Raw genomic sequence first — 17995 nt, forward strand, 5'->3', positions numbered from 1 at the left:
AACCAGGTAGAGGAAGAGGAGGACAGTTGTGGGCGGGGATGTATTTCGCCCTGTGTTTTGTCTCTAAGGCAGCTCCTCCTTTCTGGAAATGTAACCCTGCCTACTTCACTGTGATTGGATCAGTCTAAACTCATCATGTGACTGGTGGAGGTGGTGTGTGTGTGTGTGGGGGGGGGGGGGGGTCCGTTTCACAACCTGTCAGACGGTGCTCAGGGGGAAAAACCTTACCTCGTAAAAGGGGGATGAGGAGGATTAGTCCAGATTACAGAGCAATTTATACCAGCAGAGAAGAAGAGAGCACACATACACACTCTCACACACACATCATACACACACCAGTGCACAGAGACACACCCAGACAAACTGGACCCAACAGGACCCAACTGTAACCAACTGGACCCAACAGGACCCAACTGTAACAAAGTGGACCCAACAGGACTACGCCAGATGAAGTGAACTGGGATCAACTTGTTTGAGAAGAATCTAAACCAGGTGGTGGTAGAGCAGCAGGAGGGTGGAAGTAGTCTAAACTGGTCAGGGGAATAGGAAGTGGTCTGGATGGAAGGCTTCCAGGCGTATGGCGCTGGTAAGGCTGGCGAAGTTTTCAACCCTCTGACCTTCATCAGACAACCGCAGACTGTGGTGAGGATCCTCTGCTGGGTGAGTCTGATGAGGTAATGATGATGTCACAATGATGTCACAGTTAAGTTTGTTCGTGAAATATTTCAGCCATCAAACAAACGTAAATAAACCAGTCAGTGGTTCTGGACTCACCTGAGAGGTCACACAGGTGTGTTCTGGTGGGCAGAGCATCATACTGACTGTCTGCCTGGAGTACATGCTAATATGCTAGCATGCTAACAGTATTGGTCAGTTTGAATTTGTCTCTTTGCTGTTCAATAACTTGTTGCTGTTGTCATAGTGACAGACAATCTGAACAAAGAACTCATCCGATAATGTCACCGTAATGATGTGAGGAGCTCAGAGGAATTTAAATGTCGATATATTGGTTTGATGTTGTAGAAACAGGCTGTGGCCTTCAGATCCTGACTGTTGGTTATAACAGGCCACAGAGTCTCTGGTTCTGATCGACCGCAGCCACAACACAAAAACCAGGAGATGATTTTCTATCTTCAGCTGTCTAGTTTTGGTGAACTGAGCCAACTGCAGTCTCCGATTTCTGTTCTGGGCTGACAGGAGTGGAAGCCAATACAATCTCCTGTTGTTGTAGGTCACCTGTTGTTGTTGTAGGTCTCCTACTGTTGTTGTAAATCTCCTGTTGCTGTTATTGTAGGTCTCCTGTTGTTGTTGCTGTATGTCACCTGTTGTTGTTGTCGGTCTCCTGTTGTTGTAGGTCTCCTGCTCTTGTTGTAGGCCTCCTGTTGTTGTTGCTGTATGTCACCTGTTATTGTTGTAAGTCACCTATGGTTGTTGTAGGTCTCCTGCTGTTGTTGTAGGTCTCCTGCTGTTGTAGGTCTCCTGTTGTTGTTGCTGTATGTCACCTGTTGTTGTTGTTGTTGTAGGTCACCTGTTGTTGTTGTTGTAGTAGGTCTCCTGTTGTTGTTGTTGTTGTAGGTATCCGGCTGTTGTTGTAGATCTCCTGCTGTTGTAGGTCTCCTGCTATTGTTGGAGGTCTCCTGCTGTTGTTGTAGGTCTCCTGCTGTTGTTGTAGGTTGCCTGTTGTTGTTGTAGGTCTCCTGTTGTTGTTGTTGTAGGTCTCCTGTTGTTGTTGTTGTAGGTCTCCTGCTGTTTTACGTCTCATGCTGTTGTTGTCGGTCTCCTGTTGTTGAAGGTCTCCTGCTGTTGCTGTATGTCACCTGTTGTTGTAGGTCACCTGTTGTTGTTTTAGGTCTCCTGCTGTTGTTGTAGGCCTCCTGTTGTTATTGCTGTATGTCACCTGTTGTTGTAGGTCTCCTGCTGTTGTTGTAGGTCTCCTGTTGCTGCTGTAAGTCTCCTGTTGTTGTATGTCACCTGCTGTTGCTGTAGGTTTCCTGCTGTTTTTGTAGGTCTTCTGTTGTTGTTGTTGTAGGTCTCCTGCTGTTGTAGGTATCCAGCTGTTGTTGTAGATCTCCTGCTGTTGTAGGTCTCCTGCTATTGTTGGAGGTCTCCTGCTGTTGTTGTAGGTCTCCTGTTGTTGCTGTACGTCTCCTGTTGTTGTATGTCACCTGTTGTTGTTGTAGGTCTCCTGTTGTTGTTGTAGGTCTCCTGTTGTTGTAGGTCTCCTGCTGTAGTCGGTCTCCTGCTGTTGTTGTAGGTCTCCTGCTGTTGTTGTAGGTCTCCTGTTGTTGCTGTAAATCTCCTGTTGTTGTAGGTCTCCTGTTGTTGTTGTAGGTTTCCTGATGTTGTTGTAGGTTTCCTGCTGTTGTTGTAGGTCTCATGTTGTTGTTGTAGGTTGCCTGTTGTTGTTGTAGGTCTCCTGTTGTTGTTGTTGTTGTAGGTCTCCTGCTGTTGTTGTAGGTCTCCTGCTGTTGTTGTAGGTTGCTTGTTGTTGTTGTAGGTATCCTGCTGTTGTTGTACATCTCCTGCTGTTGTAGGTCTCCTGCTGTTGTTGTAGGTCTCCTGTTGTTGTAGGTGTCCTGCTGTTGTTGTAGGTTGCTTGTTGTTGTTGTAGGTTGCCTGTTGTTGTTGTGGGTCTCCTGTTGTTGTCGGTCTCCTGCTGTTGTTGTCGGTCTCCTGCTGTTGTTGTAGGTCTCCTGTTATTGTTTTAGGTCTCCTGTTGTTGTAGGTCTCCTGTTGTTGTTTTATGTCTCCTGTTGTTGTAGGTCTCCTGCTGTTGTTGTAGGTCTCCTGCTGCTGTCGTAGATCTCCTGCTGTTGTAGGTCTCCTGCTGTTGTTGTAGGTCTCCTGTTGTTGTTGTAGGTCTCCTGTTGTTGTAGGTCTCCTGCTGTTGTAGGTATCCTGCTGTTGTTGTAGATCTCCTGCTGTTGTAGGTCTCCTGTTGTTGTAGGTCTCCTGCTGTTGTTGTCGGTTGCTTGTTGTTGTTGTCGGTTGCCTGTTGTTGTTGTGGGTCTCCTGTTGTTGTCGGTCTCCTGCTGTTGTTGTAGGTCTCCTGCTGTTGTTGTAGGTTGCCTGTTGTTGTAGGTCTCCAGCTGTTGTTGTAGGTCTCCTGCTGTTGTTGTAGGTCTCCTGTTGTTGTTGTAGGTCTCCTGTTATTGTTTTAGGTCTCCTGTTGTTGTAGGTCTCCTGTTGTTGTTGTAGGTCTCCTGCTGTTGTTGTAGGTCTCCTGCTGTTGTTGTAGGTCTCCTGTTGTTGTTGTAGGTCTCCTGTTATTGTTTTAGGTCTCCTGTTGTTGTTGTAGGTCTCCTGTTGTTGTCGTTGTAGGTCTCCTGTTGTTGTTGTAGGTCTCCTGCTGTTGTTGTAGGTTGCCTGTTGTTGTTGTTGTTGTAGTAGGTCTCCTGTTGTTGTTGTCGGTCTCCTGCTGTTGTTGTAGGTCTCCTGCTGTTGTTGTAGGTTGCCTGTTGTTGTTGTAGGTCTCCTGCTGTTGTACGTCTCCTGCTGTTGTTGTAGGTCTCCTGTTGTTGTAGGTCTCCTGCTGTTGTTGTACGTCTCCTGCTGTTGTTGTAGGTCTCCTGTTGTTGTAGGTCTCCAGCTGTTGTTGTAGGTCTCCTGTTGTTGTTGTAGGTCTCCTGTTGTTGTTGTTGTAGGTCTCCTGTTGTTGTTGTTGTTGTTGTTGTAGGTCTCCTGCTGTTGTTGTAGGTCTCCTGCTGTTGTTGTAGGTTGCTTGTTGTTGTTGTAGGTTGCCTGTTGTTGTTGTAGGTCTCCTGTTGTTGTCGGTCTCCTGCTGTTGTTGTAGGCCTCCCGTTGTTATTGCTGTATGTCACCTGTTGTTGTAGGTCACCTGTTGTTGTTTTAGGTCTCCTGCTGTTGTTTTAGGTCTCCTGCTGTTGTTTTAGGTCTCCTGCTGTTGTTGTAGGTCTCCTGCTGTTGTAGGTATCCTGCTGTTGTTGTAGATCTCCTGCTGTTGTAGGTCTCCTGTTGTTGTAGGTCTCCTGCTGTTGTTGTCGGTTGCTTGTTGTTGTTGTCGGTTGCCTGTTGTTGTTGTGGGTCTCCTGTTGTTGTCGGTCTCCTGCTGTTGTTGTCGGTCTCCTGCTGTTGTTGTAGGTCTCCTGCTGTTGTTGTAGGTTGCCTGTTGTTGTAGGTCTCCTGCTGTTGTTGTAGGTCTCCTGCTGTTGTTGTAGGTCTCCTGCTGTTGTTGTAGGTCTCCTGTTGTTGTTGTAGGTCTCCTGTTATTGTTTTAGGTCTCCTGTTGTTGTAGGTCTCCTGTTGTTGTTGTAGGTCTCCTGCTGTTGTTGTAGGTCTCCTGTTGTTGTTGTAGGTCTCCTGTTATTGTTTTAGGTCTCCTGTTGTTGTTGTAGGTCTCCTGTTGTTGTTGTTGTAGGTCTCCTGCTGTTGTAGGTCTCCTGTTGTTGTAGGTCTCCTGCTGTTGTTGTAGGTTGCTTGTTGTTGTTGTCGGTCTCCTGCTGTTGTTGTAGGTCTCCTGCTGTTGTCGGTCTCCTGCTGTTGTTGTAGGTCTCCTGCTGTTGTTGTAGGTTGCCTGTTGTTGTTGTAGGTCTCCTGCTGTTGTACGTCTCCTGCTGTTGTTGTAGGTCTCCTGTTGTTGTAGGTCTCCAGCTGTTGTTGTAGGTCTCCTGCTGTTGTTGTAGGTCTCCTGCTGTCGTTGTAGGTCTCCTGTTGTTGTTGTAGGTCTCCTGCTGTTGTTGTAGGTTGCTTGTTGTTGTTGTAGGTTGCCTGTTGTTGTTGTTGTTGTAGTAGGTCTCCTGTTGTTGTTGTCGGTCTCCTGCTGTTGTTGTAGGTCTCCTGCTGTTGTAGGTCTCCTGCTGTTGTTGTAGGTTGCCTGTTGTTGTTGTAGGTCTCCTGCTGTTGTACGTCTCCTGCTGTTGTTGTAGGTCTCCTGTTGTTGTAGGTCTCCTGCTGTTGTTGTACGTCTCCTGCTGTTGTTGTAGGTCTCCTGTTGTTGTAGGTCTCCAGCTGTTGTTGTAGGTCTCCTGTTGTTGTTGTAGGTCTCCTGTTGTTGTTGTTGTAGGTCTCCTGTTGTTGTTGTTGTAGGTCTCCTGCTGTTGTTGTAGGTCTCCTGCTGTTGTTGTAGGTTGCTTGTTGTTGTTGTAGGTTGCCTGTTGTTGTTGTAGGTCTCCTGTTGTTGTCGGTCTCCTGCTGTTGTTGTAGGCCTCCCGTTGTTATTGCTGTATGTCACCTGTTGTTGTAGGTCACCTGTTGTTGTTTTAGGTCTCCTGCTGTTGTTTTAGGTCTCCTGCTGTTGTTTTAGGTCTCCTGCTGTTGTTGTAGGTCTCCTGTTGTTGCTGTAAGTCTCCTGTTGTTGTATGTCACCTGTTGTTGCTGTAGGTCTCCTGCTGCTTTTGTAGGTCTTCTGTTGTTGTTGTCGGTCTCCTGCTGTTTTTGTAGTCTTCTGTTGTTGTTGTTGTAGGTCTCCTGCTGTTGTAGGTCTCCTGCTGTTGTTGTAGATCTCCTGCTGTTGTAGGTCTCCTGCTGTTGTTGTAGGTTGCCTGTTGTCGTTGCAGGTCTCCTGCTGTTGTTGTAGGTCTCCTGTTGTTGCTGTAAGTCTGAGTTAATGAAGCCTTTCCATCAGTTCCAACCAGTCTGACCTCTGACCTCTGACATCTCTCATTAGTCGGGTGTATCTTCACTGCAGACCGTTTTGGATAAAATCCAGGAGAACAGCAGCTTTAATCATGACCTGTGAAGACTAACAGAAGGTTCTGACCTGTACCTGCAATGCTGACACCTTATTGGCTGATTAGATGATTGCATCAGTTCCTAAGAAATTGATTGCTGAGCGTAAGAGCTTTATTATCTTTGTGTTTTTGGTTCTTTAGTTTCATTTCATATTCATCTGTGTAGTTGTGTGTGGTTAGAGTCTCGCTGAATCAGAATCAGCTTTATTGGCCAGGAATGTTTACACATACAATGAATTTGACTCCGGTTGTAACTTGAGCTCTGTGTGCAAAAAAAAAAAAAAAAAAAAAAAAAAAAAAAACCAGACAGACATAAATAGACATATTTACAGCTAAGAAAAAAATAAATATATATATACATATATACACCTAAACAATGGTGCAATTGCAGTTCGTGCAAATGGTGTTGATGGTGCAAATGCGGTTGGTTTTGTGCATAAAGACCAGCGATATTGAACATATTAAGTGTTAAGCAGAGTGACAGCCTGTGGCTAAAAAGTGTTCTTGTTCCTGGTGGTTTTGGTGCTCAGTGCTCTGTAGCGCCTACCAGAGGGGAGGACCTGGAACAGCAGGTGTCCAGGGTGGGATGATCTGCAGAGATGCTACCAGCCTGTTTCCTGACTCTGGATGTGTATAAGTCCTGAATGGAGGGCAGGTTGGCACCGATGATGTTCTCTGCAGTCCTGACTGTCCCTTGTAGTCAGTTCCAGTCCTGTTTGATGGCCGAGCCAAACCAGACAGTGATGGAGGTGCAGAGAACAGACTGGATTATGGCTGAGTAGAACTGGATCAGCAGCTCCTGGGGCAGGTAAGGCTTCGTGAGCTGCAGCAGGAAGTACATTCTCTGCTGGGCCTTCTTGATGATGGTGCTGATGTTAGACTCTTCAGGTTCTGGGAGATTGTGGATTCCAGGAACCTGAAGGTTTCCACAGCAGACACAGTGTTGTTGAGGATGGTGATGGGGTGGGGGGATAGGGGGTGGGGCTCCTCCTAAAGTCCACTGTCATCTCCACAGTCTTGAGTGTTTTCAGCTCCAGGTTGTTCTGACTGCACCAGAGAACCAGCTGTTCAACTTCCTGTCTGTATGCAGACTCATCACCGTCCCGGATGAGGCCGATGACCATTGTGTCGTCTCTGTTTAGTGTTCTGGTTCTGGTTCTGGATTTGGTTCTGGTTCTGGTTTTGGTTCTGGTTTTTGCTCTGATTTTGGTTCTGGTTCTAGCTGTGGTTCTGGATCCAGGTCAGTTCATGTTGTCTGGTTGAGTTGCAGCCTGTGTGGGTGTGATTGAGTCATGAGACTGGTGTTAACATTCCTGAGGCTCAACACAAGACTCAAACAAAACCTCACTGTTCACTGCTGCTGCTCGGATTGGACGGTTCACAGAGAGACAGGCTTCTCTGATTGTGTGTTTCTACTGTCTGTCTATTATGTTTCTACTGTGTGTGTCTATTGTGATGTCAAACAGTAGAACTGAGACCGTAGAGTCACAGCGATGTTATTACAGAAACTTAATCATGTCTGGATTTTTTTTCATGGTCACATGACCTCACTGAGTTTAACTCCTCCCCCGTGCTCCAACAGATAGCAGCTGGTGTCTCCCACTGAGAATCAACGTGTGTGTTAGCACTGAGCTAACTTCGTCCTCTTTCCATCAGCTCTTCTCCATTGTGATTCTGGGCTGCGTCACTAATGAGGGTTACGTGAACCGTCCGGAGGAGGTGGAGGAGTTCTGCATCTTCAATCGCAACCAGAACGCTTGCAACTATGCCGTCGCCATGGGAACGCTGTGTTTCCTCTGCAGCACCGCCTTCCTCGCGCTGGACGTTTACTTCCCTCAGATCAGCGGCGTGAAGGACCGCAAGAAGGCCGTCATGGCTGACATCGGGGTGTCAGGTGAGACCGCCCCTCTGGTTTGAGCTCCCTCCCCTGCTGTGTGTTACTGAGTGTAACCTGGGTTCTCTGCAGCGCTCTGGTCTCTGGTCTGGTTTGTGGGCTTCTGCTTTCTAGCCAATCAGTGGCAGGTCTCTAAAGAAGAGGACAACCCTCTGAACGAAGGAGGCGACGCCGCCAGAGCCGCCATCGTCTTCTCCTTCTTCTCCATCTTCACCTGGGTACGTACCTGAGAGAGAGCGGCTCTCTGCTGCCGCCCGCTGGTCAGTCACACGTTCAGAGTGAAGGACGAACTCAGCCTCCAGTTCTCTGCCATAGAAGATCAATACCTGATCACAGTATCAGTATTGATGACTTTCAATCCAAACTGTCATTAGTCCCACCCACAGAGGTCAAAGGTCAACTCATTCATTTAACATATAACATGGAACACATAACGTGTAAATATAACATGGAACACATAACGTGTAAATATAACATGGAACACATAACGTGTAAATATAACATGTAACACACAACGTGTAAATATAACATGGAACACACAACGTGTAAATATAACATGTAACACACAACGTGTAAATATAACATGGAACACATAACGTGTAAATATAACATGGAACACATAACGTGTAAATATAACATGGAACACACAACGTGTAAATATAACATGTAACACACAACGTGTAAATATAACATGTAACACACAACGTGTAAATATAACATGGAACACATAACGTGTAAATATAACATGGAACACACAACGTGTAAATATAACATGGAACACACAACGTGTAAATATAACATGGAACACATAACGTGTAAATATAACATGGAACACATAACGTGTAAATATAACATGGAACACATAACGTGTAAATATAACATGGAACACATAACGTGTAAATATAACATGTAACACACAACGTGTAAATATAACATGGAACACACAACGTGTAAATATAACATGGAACACATAACGTGTAAATATAACATGGAACACATAACGTGTAAATATAACATGGAACACATAACGTGTAAATATAACATGTAACACACAACGTGTAAATATAACATGGAACACACAACGTGTAAATATAACATGGAACACATAACGTGTAAATATAACATGGAACACATAACGTGTAAATATAACATGGAACACATAACGTGTAAATATAACATGGAACACATAACGTGTAAATATAACATGGAACACATAACGTGTAAATATAACATGGAACACACAACGTGTAAATATAACATGTAACACACAACGTGTAAATATAACATGTAACACACAACGTGTAAATATAACATGGAACACACAACGTGTAAATATAACATGGAACACACAACGTGTAAATATAACATGTAACACATAACGTGTAAATATAACATGGAACACATAACATGTAAATATAACATGGAACACATAACGTGTAAATATAACATGGAACACACAACCTGTAAATATAACATGTAACACACAACGTGTAAATATAACATGGAACACATAACGTGTAAATATAACATGGAACACATAACGTGTAAATATAACATGTAACACACAACCTGTAAATATAACATGTAACACACAACGTGTAAATATAACATGTAACACACAACGTGTAAATATAACATGGAACACATAACGTGTAAATATAACATGGAACACACAACGTGTAAATATAACATGTAACACATAACGTGTAAATATAACATGGAACACATAACGTGTAAATATAACATGGAACACACAACGTGTAAATATAACATGTAACACACAACGTGTAAATATAACATGTAACACATAACGTGTAAATATAACATGGAACACACAACGTGTAAATATAACATGTAACACATAACGTGTAAATATAACATGGAACACACAACGTGTAAATATAACATGTAACACACAACGTGTAAATATAACATGGAACACACAACGTGTAAATATAACATGGAACACATAACGTGTAAATATAACATGGAACACACAACGTGTAAATATAACATGTAACACACAACGTGTAAATATAACATGGAACACATAACGTGTAAATATAACATGGAACACACAACGTGTAAATATAACATGGAACACATAACGTGTAAATATAACATGTAACACATAACGTGTAAATATAACATGGAACACATAACGTGTAAATATAACATGGAACACATAACGTGTAAATATAACATGTAACACATAACGTGTAAATATAACATGTAACACACAACGTGTAAATATAACATGGAACACATAACGTGTAAATATAACATGGAACACATAACGTGTAAATATAACATGGAACACACAACGTGTAAATATAACATGTAACACATAACGTGTAAATATAACATGGAACACACAACGTGTAAATATAACATGGAACACATAACGTGTAAATATAACATGGAACACACAACGTGTAAATATAACATGTAACACACAACGTGTAAATATAACATGGAACACACAACGTGTAAATATAACATGGAACACACAACGTGTAAATATAACATGGAACACACAACGTGTAAATATAACATGGAACACATAACGTGTAAATATAACATGGAACACATAACGTGTAAATATAACATGGAACACACAACGTGTAAATATAACATGTAACACACAACGTGTAAATATAACGGAACACATAACGTGTAAATATAACATGGAACACACAACGTGTAAATATAACATGGAACACACAACGTGTAAATATAACGGAACACATAACGTGTAAATATAACATGGAACACATAACGTGTAAATATAACATGGAACACATAACGTGTAAATATAACATGGAACACACAACGTGTAAATATAACATGGAACACACAACGTGTAAATATAACATGTAACACATAACGTGTAAATATAACATGGAACACACAACGTGTAAATATAACATGTAACACACAACGTGTAAATATAACATGGAACACACAACGTGTAAATATAACATGTAACACATAACATGTAAATATAACATGGAACACATAAGATGTAACGTGAAAATGTAACATTAAACATGTAACACGTGATGTATAAATGTATAATGTAACATATAACATGTAACATTCATTCTTCTGTTTGTTTTTATGTTTGTCTGTGTGTGTGTGTGTGTGTGTGTGTGTGTGTGTGTGTGTATTTCCATGCATAACATGTCATGTGTTGTTGGTGTGTGATATGTTGTGTGTAGGGAGGTCTCACTCTGCTGTCTGTGGAGCGTCTGAAGAGAGTCACCTTTGAAGAAGAATACAACAAACTCTTCATCCCTCCTCTCGCCTGAACCCCCCCAACACACACACACACACACACACACACACACACACACACACACACACACACACACACCTGACTTCACCTGTCTCCTTCAGCAAATCAGAGACGAGCGTTCCTCGGCTTCCTGTGTTTCCTTATTAACTCATTCTGAACTCTGATTGGATGCTTTAAGTGCCTGTCATCCAAAGTGCCTTCATGTTATCATGGTAACAGAGTGACGCCTTTTCCCTCCTTAGATGACGGAGCTGGTTCATGAACTTTATCACGTATGTTCTTGTTGGAGTGATGTCATCACGTGTTCTAATGATGATGTAATGATGATGCAACATAAAGATTAAACACATCAACAGTTAAAGTGTGCTGATGTAACTGTATGCCACATGTATGTTAACATGTTGCAGGTAGAGTCGCTCTAAAAGATGACATCATCATCACAACAGTTTTATTGAAGGAGCAGCAGAACCCGAACCTCACACACCTGAACAGACCAGTCAGACCTCCTCAGACCCCCTCAGACCTCCTCAGACCTCCTCAGACCTCCTCAGGCTCCCTCAGACCTCCTCAGACCCCCTCAGGCTCCCTCAGACCTCCTCAGACCCCCTCAGGCTCTCTCAGAACTCCTCAGAACTCCTCAGACCTCCTCAGACCCCCTCAGGCTCTCTCAGAACTCCTCAGAACTCCTCAGAACTCCTCAGACCTCCTCAGCCTCCCTCGTGTGATGTTTTTCCACACGCTAACACGTTAACGCTCTTCACTCCACAGCTGCAGTGTGTTCTTCCTGCTGACATGCGTCACCACACTGACATGCATGTGTCTGCAGGGGGTCCAGGGTCTGCTGGGCGTCCACAGGTTCAAACTGGGATCTGACTCGGTCACCTTCAACCAGGACTACATCGACCCCAACCAGCAGGAACCTCTGGAGGCCCCTCCCATCGAGGAGTAAAGCCACGCCCACCTGCCAGAGGACATGGCTGTGATGCGTTCAGGGACGACCAGTTGATGTTGTGATCCCTGTTAATGCTGCTGTCACGTTTCTATCAGTTACTTTGTGAACAGAGAAACTGAACGTTTGTTTGTCTGACAATAAACAACAAATATTTACTGTTTGTTATATTTATTAAACACATCCCACATGGAGCCTCACTTTGTCACAGGTTTAGTTTTCAGCAGGTTTCACCCATCAGTGATGTCATCGTTGGTTTGTGAACATTATGAATCCTCCAGTTCAGATTCTGTCCGTCACCATCTTGCTAGTTCAGAGCGGTTTGGAGCAGGAAGTGACCATATTTGGACGAGCTGGGGGAGGACGATACCTGACGATACTACGTCCCGCCCACCGATAGCTGTCACTTGACTGCACCACAGGCCTGTCAATCAAACAGGCACGCAAACAAAAACAGGTCCTTTTGGGGCTTATTTTATAATTGATGATGCTGAGAGATCAAGAAATTCAAACTAAAATAATTCAGTTCAGAGTCTGTGTTGTAATCGAAACTAATTATTTCCAAAAGGAAACACTAATCAGAAGGAGGGAGTTTATCTGATGACATCATCATGAAAACATTTACTGTATTTCATTAGAGAACTTGATTCTTTTTTAATGGGAGTATGTGGAGACAGCCCCTGGTGGTCCTCAGTGGTACCACAGATGGAGTCTATGGAGACTAACCCTAACCCTAGTGGTCCTCAGTGGTACTACAGATGGAGTCTATGGAGACTAACCCTAACCCTAGTGGTCCTCAGTGGTACGACAGATGGAGTCTATGGAGACAGCCCCTAGTGGTCCTCAATGGTACTACAGATGGAGTCTATGGAGACAGCCCCTAGTGGTCCTCAATGGTACTACACTTTAAGACTCTTCTCAGATCTGAAGACTACGAACATGTTGTTGCTAGTTTGGTTTTGAAAGAATAAAATGACATAAATCTGCACTTGGAATGACACCCATTAAAATAATCTCTGATCACATGATGTCATGTTCGCCACATTACAGAGAAGCTGCAGGAGTCTGAACACGTCTCCTATTTTAAACGCTGACTCAGACTGAGTCACTGTTTACAGTCTGGACTGTGGAGGTAAAGTGAAAGTAAAACTTTGGTTTGACTTTAGTGAGAGAAACCCAACAGAAGTGTGAACTGACCTTTGGCCCCAGTGTGTCAAAGTGGGAAACATGTTGAGTTTATTAACTTGTTCTCCTCCTCTCAAGTAACGCCTCCTCTCTCAGTTCCACCTCCTCTCTCAGCCCCGCCTCCTCTCTAAGCTCCGCCTCTCTCTGAGCTCCACCTCCTCTGATTGTCTCATGAAAACCACCTGAACTCACCTGCCATGTTGCTGCTTCCTTGCCTAAAATCAACAAAGGAGCAGAAGACCCTTCAGGGGGATTTGATGTGTGGATGGACTTGAAGTCAGCTGATCGACAGGTGAGTTCTTCATGACAAACTGACAGCAGGACGATCGATGCGATGCAACTGTCTCTGAAATCTGACTCCACATCAGCCTCTGAGTTTTAATGAGAAACTTAAAGAAAGTTTGTCCTCAAAGATTCTCAAGCTGCAGAAAATTAAACTGACTGTTTACTGACTTGTTGTGGTTGTGATTCTTGTTGTTCTGGTTTTGTACCCTCATGGTTGAAATGCACTTATTGTAAGTCGCTTTGGATAAAAGCGTCAGCTAAATGAAATGTAATGTAATACTGACGTTTACTGTTTACTAATGTTTACTGACTGTTTACTATTTATTCATTTTCAAACCTAGCTTCTGTAACTACATGTCCATCATCTTCATCCCCTTCGCTTTCCTCTTTCAGCCCCCCCATCTCCCAATCAAGTTCTCACCTTGGTAACCTCCACCCCCCCCCGCCCCCCCAACCACCTGCCCCCTCAACCCCATCCCATCTCATATTCTCCAGTCTATTGCTCCAGACCTTCTTCCGTTTCTCTCCCATCTCATCAACACTTCTCTGTCAACTGGCTGCAACTCTCTCGGCTCTGTCCTTCACTCGCATGTCTTTTCCTACCACAACTGTGCTGATAACACCCAACTGATCCTCTCTTTCCCCCGATCTGAAACACAGGTAGCAGCATGAATCCCTGCCTGTCTGACTGACATCTCTCAGTGGATGTCCTCACACCACCTGGAAATCAACCTCCACAAGACCGAACTGCTCTTCCTTCCAGGGAAAGACTCTCCCACCCTCGACCTGACTACCACCTTCAACAACTCTGTTATCCCGACCCTGACTGATAAGAACCTTGGAGACACTCCACAGTCAACTCTCTCTTACTGCCAACATCACTGCAACAACACGTTCCTGTAGATACATGCTGCACAACATCAGGAGAATACGTCCTCTTCTCACTCAGAAGGAGGTGCAGGTTCTGGTCCAGGTTCTGGTCCAGGCTACTACTCCGCTCCTCCTCCTCCTCCTTCTCCGCTCCCTTCACTGGTTACCAGTAGCCGCCCACATCCATTTCCAAACATTGGTACTTGCGTACCGTGCTGTGAACAGATCAGGTTCAGTCTACATCCAGGACATGGTCCAACCTTACATCCAAGCCCGCTCCCTCCGCCCCTCCTCCTCTCCTCCTCCTCCTCCTTTACCTTTACCTTGAACAGTAAAACTTTAGTATCTTAAAATAGAACTTACTGATAGAACTTTGTAGTTTGGCTTTCTGGAAGAAATTGTATTTTCTTGATTCTTGTTGTTCTGGTTTTGAACCCTCATGGTTGAAATGTACTTATTGTAAGTCGCTTTGGATAAAAGCATCAGCTAAATGAAATGTAATGTAATGTACTGACTGTTTACTACTTACTGGCTGTTTACTGACTGTTTACTATTTACTGATGTTTATTAACTGTTTACTGACTGCTTACTGTTTACTATTGACTGACGCTCACTATTTACTGACTGTTTACTGTTTACTTGTGTTTACTGACTGTTGACTGACTGTTGACTGATGTTTACTGTTTACTGACTGTTGACTGTATGTGTATTAAAGTTAAAAACTAAGTTTTTAGTTTTCATGATGCTTTTATTTAGAAAAGTGGGAACAATTGAACAATACAAAAGAAAATATGAAAGTTATAAAATCAAAAATAAATATGAATATAAATAAATAGATAAATAAGTGAATAATAAATAGTTGTAGTTGGGCGTGGTCTCTGCTGTCAGTGGGCGGGGTGTCAGACGGCATCCTCTGTGGGCGTGGTCATGTGTCTCCAGCTGAAGCAAGCGTGGTGTCTCTGTAGGGCGGACTTTAGGACCCAGAGCAAATCTCTCCTCAGAGCCTGCCAACCGCAGGCCGCGCTCTCCTGTGACACACAGAAAGACCAGCTTCCTCAGTTATGATTGGTCCACACACCGTGACTGACACATTCATCTTCCAATCATGATGATTTATTTTCATTAAAGGCAGAAGATGCGTTTTTAATTGATATTTATTTAGAATTGAATCTTATTTAGCTGTTTTGTATTTTATTATTTACATATTGTTTACACACATTAAGATGAGACAAGAGTGTGTTTGTTTGTTTGTTTGTTTGTTGGTTTGTTTGTTTACCCGCTGATGAACAAGAGCTGTCACGTTACTGAAGTACGAAGATAAAACACCTTTGGCTTCGGCATCAGAGAGCTGCAGAGACACAACGAGTGAATGATGACATCACAGAGACACGGAGGTCCGGCCAATGTCTGAATCAGATCCTGGTTCTGGTTCTGGTACTCACACATCTGTAATTGTCCACCAGCTGGTCCTGCAGGTTCAGGAAGTTGTCGAGTTTCTGCTCGTCCCAGGTGACTCCGCCCTCTCCCTCAGGTAAGTCATTCTCAATGAACATTTGCTCCGCCCCCTGCAGTGACTCATACACCACCCTCAATGCTCGACGACACTGCAAGGACCAATCAGAGGGAGGGACCCAATCGGCAGTTTTAAAAACAAACTTTGAACATCGAAAATCAACTCTGTGATTGGCTGACATTTACCTGAGAGTGATTGGTCGTTGCAGCTGGGAGGGCGGAGTCTGGAAAGGAGACCTTGGTATTGTATCGCAGGCAGTGAACAGGAAAAGGCACCCCCTACCGGACAGACAAGAAACAGTCCACCTTTGTCAACAAGTAACAACAGCTAATGCTAAGCTACACACAGAAAAGTACAGATCAGCTAACAGCAGCTAACACTAAGCTACACTTATAAAGTTACAGATCAGCTAACAGCAGCTAACGCTAAGCTACACCTATAAAGGTACAGATCAGCTAACAGCAGCTAATGCTAAGCTACACTTATAAAGTTACAGATCAGCTAACAGCAGCTAATGCTAAGCTACACTTATAAAGTTACAGATCAGCTAACAGCAGCTAATGCTAAGCGCATACCAGCTCTCTGAGATGGCGGTGGGCGTCCTTGGCCGTGTCTCCCGGTAGCTGACACGTTGGCATGGCAACCACCAAGAGCTGGAGGATGCAGAGCTGCAGGGTGACAAGGAGGATGGAGGACGGTGTCATGGTTCTGGGTCTGAAGGTCCAGGTGAACTCAGGAGGTCCTGGTTCTGGTCCTGGTCTGAGATGTGCGCCGTGTGAGACGGTCGTCTCAGGTGAGTTCAGGTAAACCTGGAATGAAGAGCAGGAGATTGGCTGGATGTCAGGACCAATCATCCAATCAGAGGCCGTCTACCTGTGTGAGTCATCAAACCATAGGAGCCGAGACTTGGATCGGGACTCCGCCGCCAGGTGAGTCACTGCAAGTGTATTCAGATCAAGCAAAGGTTCATTCAAGTTTCTTTGTTGTCAGCAAAACCCGAATCTACAACTATTTTATTTTGAAATCCACAAGCCAAGAAGTCCAACAATGCGTGTACAGCTTGTTCCCTAAATTTGTCCACATACTTTTGTCCACACAGATTTTAGTTCGAGCTGAATTCCTTAAACATGTCGAGAAAAGTTCAGTTTCAGACCAAAAGTAAGTGGACAGTCTCTGTATCAAAGCGACAGGAAGTGACATCACAGCCCTGACAAAGTTGATAACCACACACTGATCGGCTGGACGTCACACTGAAGCGAGACGCCTCAGCGTCGTTCGCCATCAGTCGTAATAACGCATCACTGTTTCCAGTCAGCGGTCTCGAAGGTCGAAGGTCGAGCATCGGTGGAAATATTCGTCAGCCGAACCACACGCTCGGTTTCAGGAGGCGATGGCAGCGAGACGACCGTCCGCTGACGACGAGAAGTCAGAGGAAAGTTGATGTCTGAAAGTGGGTGAGTCACTCCGATCACAACGCTTCGTATTTCTGAGTGAGCTGTTCTGAAATGAAACTTACAGCTAATCACCGATCACACGTCGGTTCTTCAATAGTTACGTTTCCTTCATAAACGCACAACTAATATTAAATATGTTCCTTCATAAACGCACAACTAATATTAAATATGTTCCTTCATAAACACAACTTATATTAAATATGTTCCTTCATAAACGCACAACTAACATTAAATATGTTCCTTCATAAACACAACTAATATTAAATATGTTCCTTCATAAACGCACAACTAATATTAAATATGTTCCTTCATAAACGCACAACTAACATTAAATATGTTCCTTCATAAACGCACAATTAACATTAAATATGTTCCTTCATAAACACAACTAATATTAAATATGTTCCTTCATAAACGCACAACTAACATTAAATATGTTCCTTCATAAACACAGCTAATATTAAATATGTTCCTTCATAAACGCACAACTAACATTAAATATGTTCCTTCATAAACGCACAATTAACATTAAATATGTTCCTTCATAAACACAACTAATATTAAATATGTTCCTTCATAAACGCACAACTAACATTAAATATGTTCCTTCATAAACGCACAACTAATATTAAATATGTTCCTTCATAAACGCACAACTAACATTAAATATGTTCCTTCATAAACGCACAATTAACATTAAATATATTCCTTCTGGTTTCTACATTATAATCAGGCCTGATTAATAAAATGGTTAATTAATTAATAAATGGTTAATTCATTAATAGACGGTTCACTAATGGTCAGATAACATTCAGTGATTCCAGGTTCAATTCAGAAACATGGACATGAAGAACATG

General features: G+C 43.4%; 1 protein-coding gene across 4 annotated transcripts; it reads left to right on the forward strand.

Moving 5' to 3' along the window:
* Positions 1–225: 225 nt before the first annotated feature.
* On the forward strand, positions 226–11989 carry syngr1a (synaptogyrin 1a). 4 transcript variants are annotated; one of them, XM_069165185.1, is made up of 4 exons: positions 226–660; positions 7347–7584; positions 7657–7802; positions 11290–11389. In XM_069165185.1, exons 1-4 carry the CDS (start codon positions 559–561, stop codon positions 11302–11304), a joined length of 501 nt encoding a protein of 166 aa, XP_069021286.1. In that variant the 5' UTR covers positions 226–558; the 3' UTR covers positions 11305–11389. The 4 variants fall into 4 exon arrangements, with proteins under 4 accessions (XP_069021286.1, XP_069021285.1, XP_069021284.1 ...); XM_069165184.1 differs by having other exon boundaries at positions 10806–11383; XM_069165183.1 differs by lacking the exon at positions 11290–11389 and adding an exon at positions 11651–11989 and having other exon boundaries at positions 227–660.
* The last annotated feature ends 6006 nt before the right edge of the window (positions 11990–17995 follow it).

The sequence above is a fragment of the Embiotoca jacksoni genome, unplaced genomic scaffold, assembly GCF_022577435.1.
Source record: "Embiotoca jacksoni isolate LCO1_2020_lvr unplaced genomic scaffold, fEmbJac1.0.p SCAF_34, whole genome shotgun sequence".
NCBI classification, from domain to species: Eukaryota; Metazoa; Chordata; class Actinopteri; family Embiotocidae; genus Embiotoca; species Embiotoca jacksoni.

Excerpts from the sequence above, each read along its gene's own strand:
- syngr1a (XM_069165182.1), top strand. The coding sequence starts at position 559 with ATGGAAGGCTTCCAGGCGTATGGCGCTGGTAAGGCTGGCGAAGTTTTC. Across the intron at positions 661-7,346 it reads TGGTGAGGATCCTCTGCTGG|CTCTTCTCCATTGTGATTCT; the intron begins GTGAGTCTGATG and ends TCTTTCCATCAG. Across the intron at positions 7,803-11,708 it reads TCTTCTCCATCTTCACCTGG|GGGGTCCAGGGTCTGCTGGG; the intron begins GTACGTACCTGA and ends ATGTGTCTGCAG.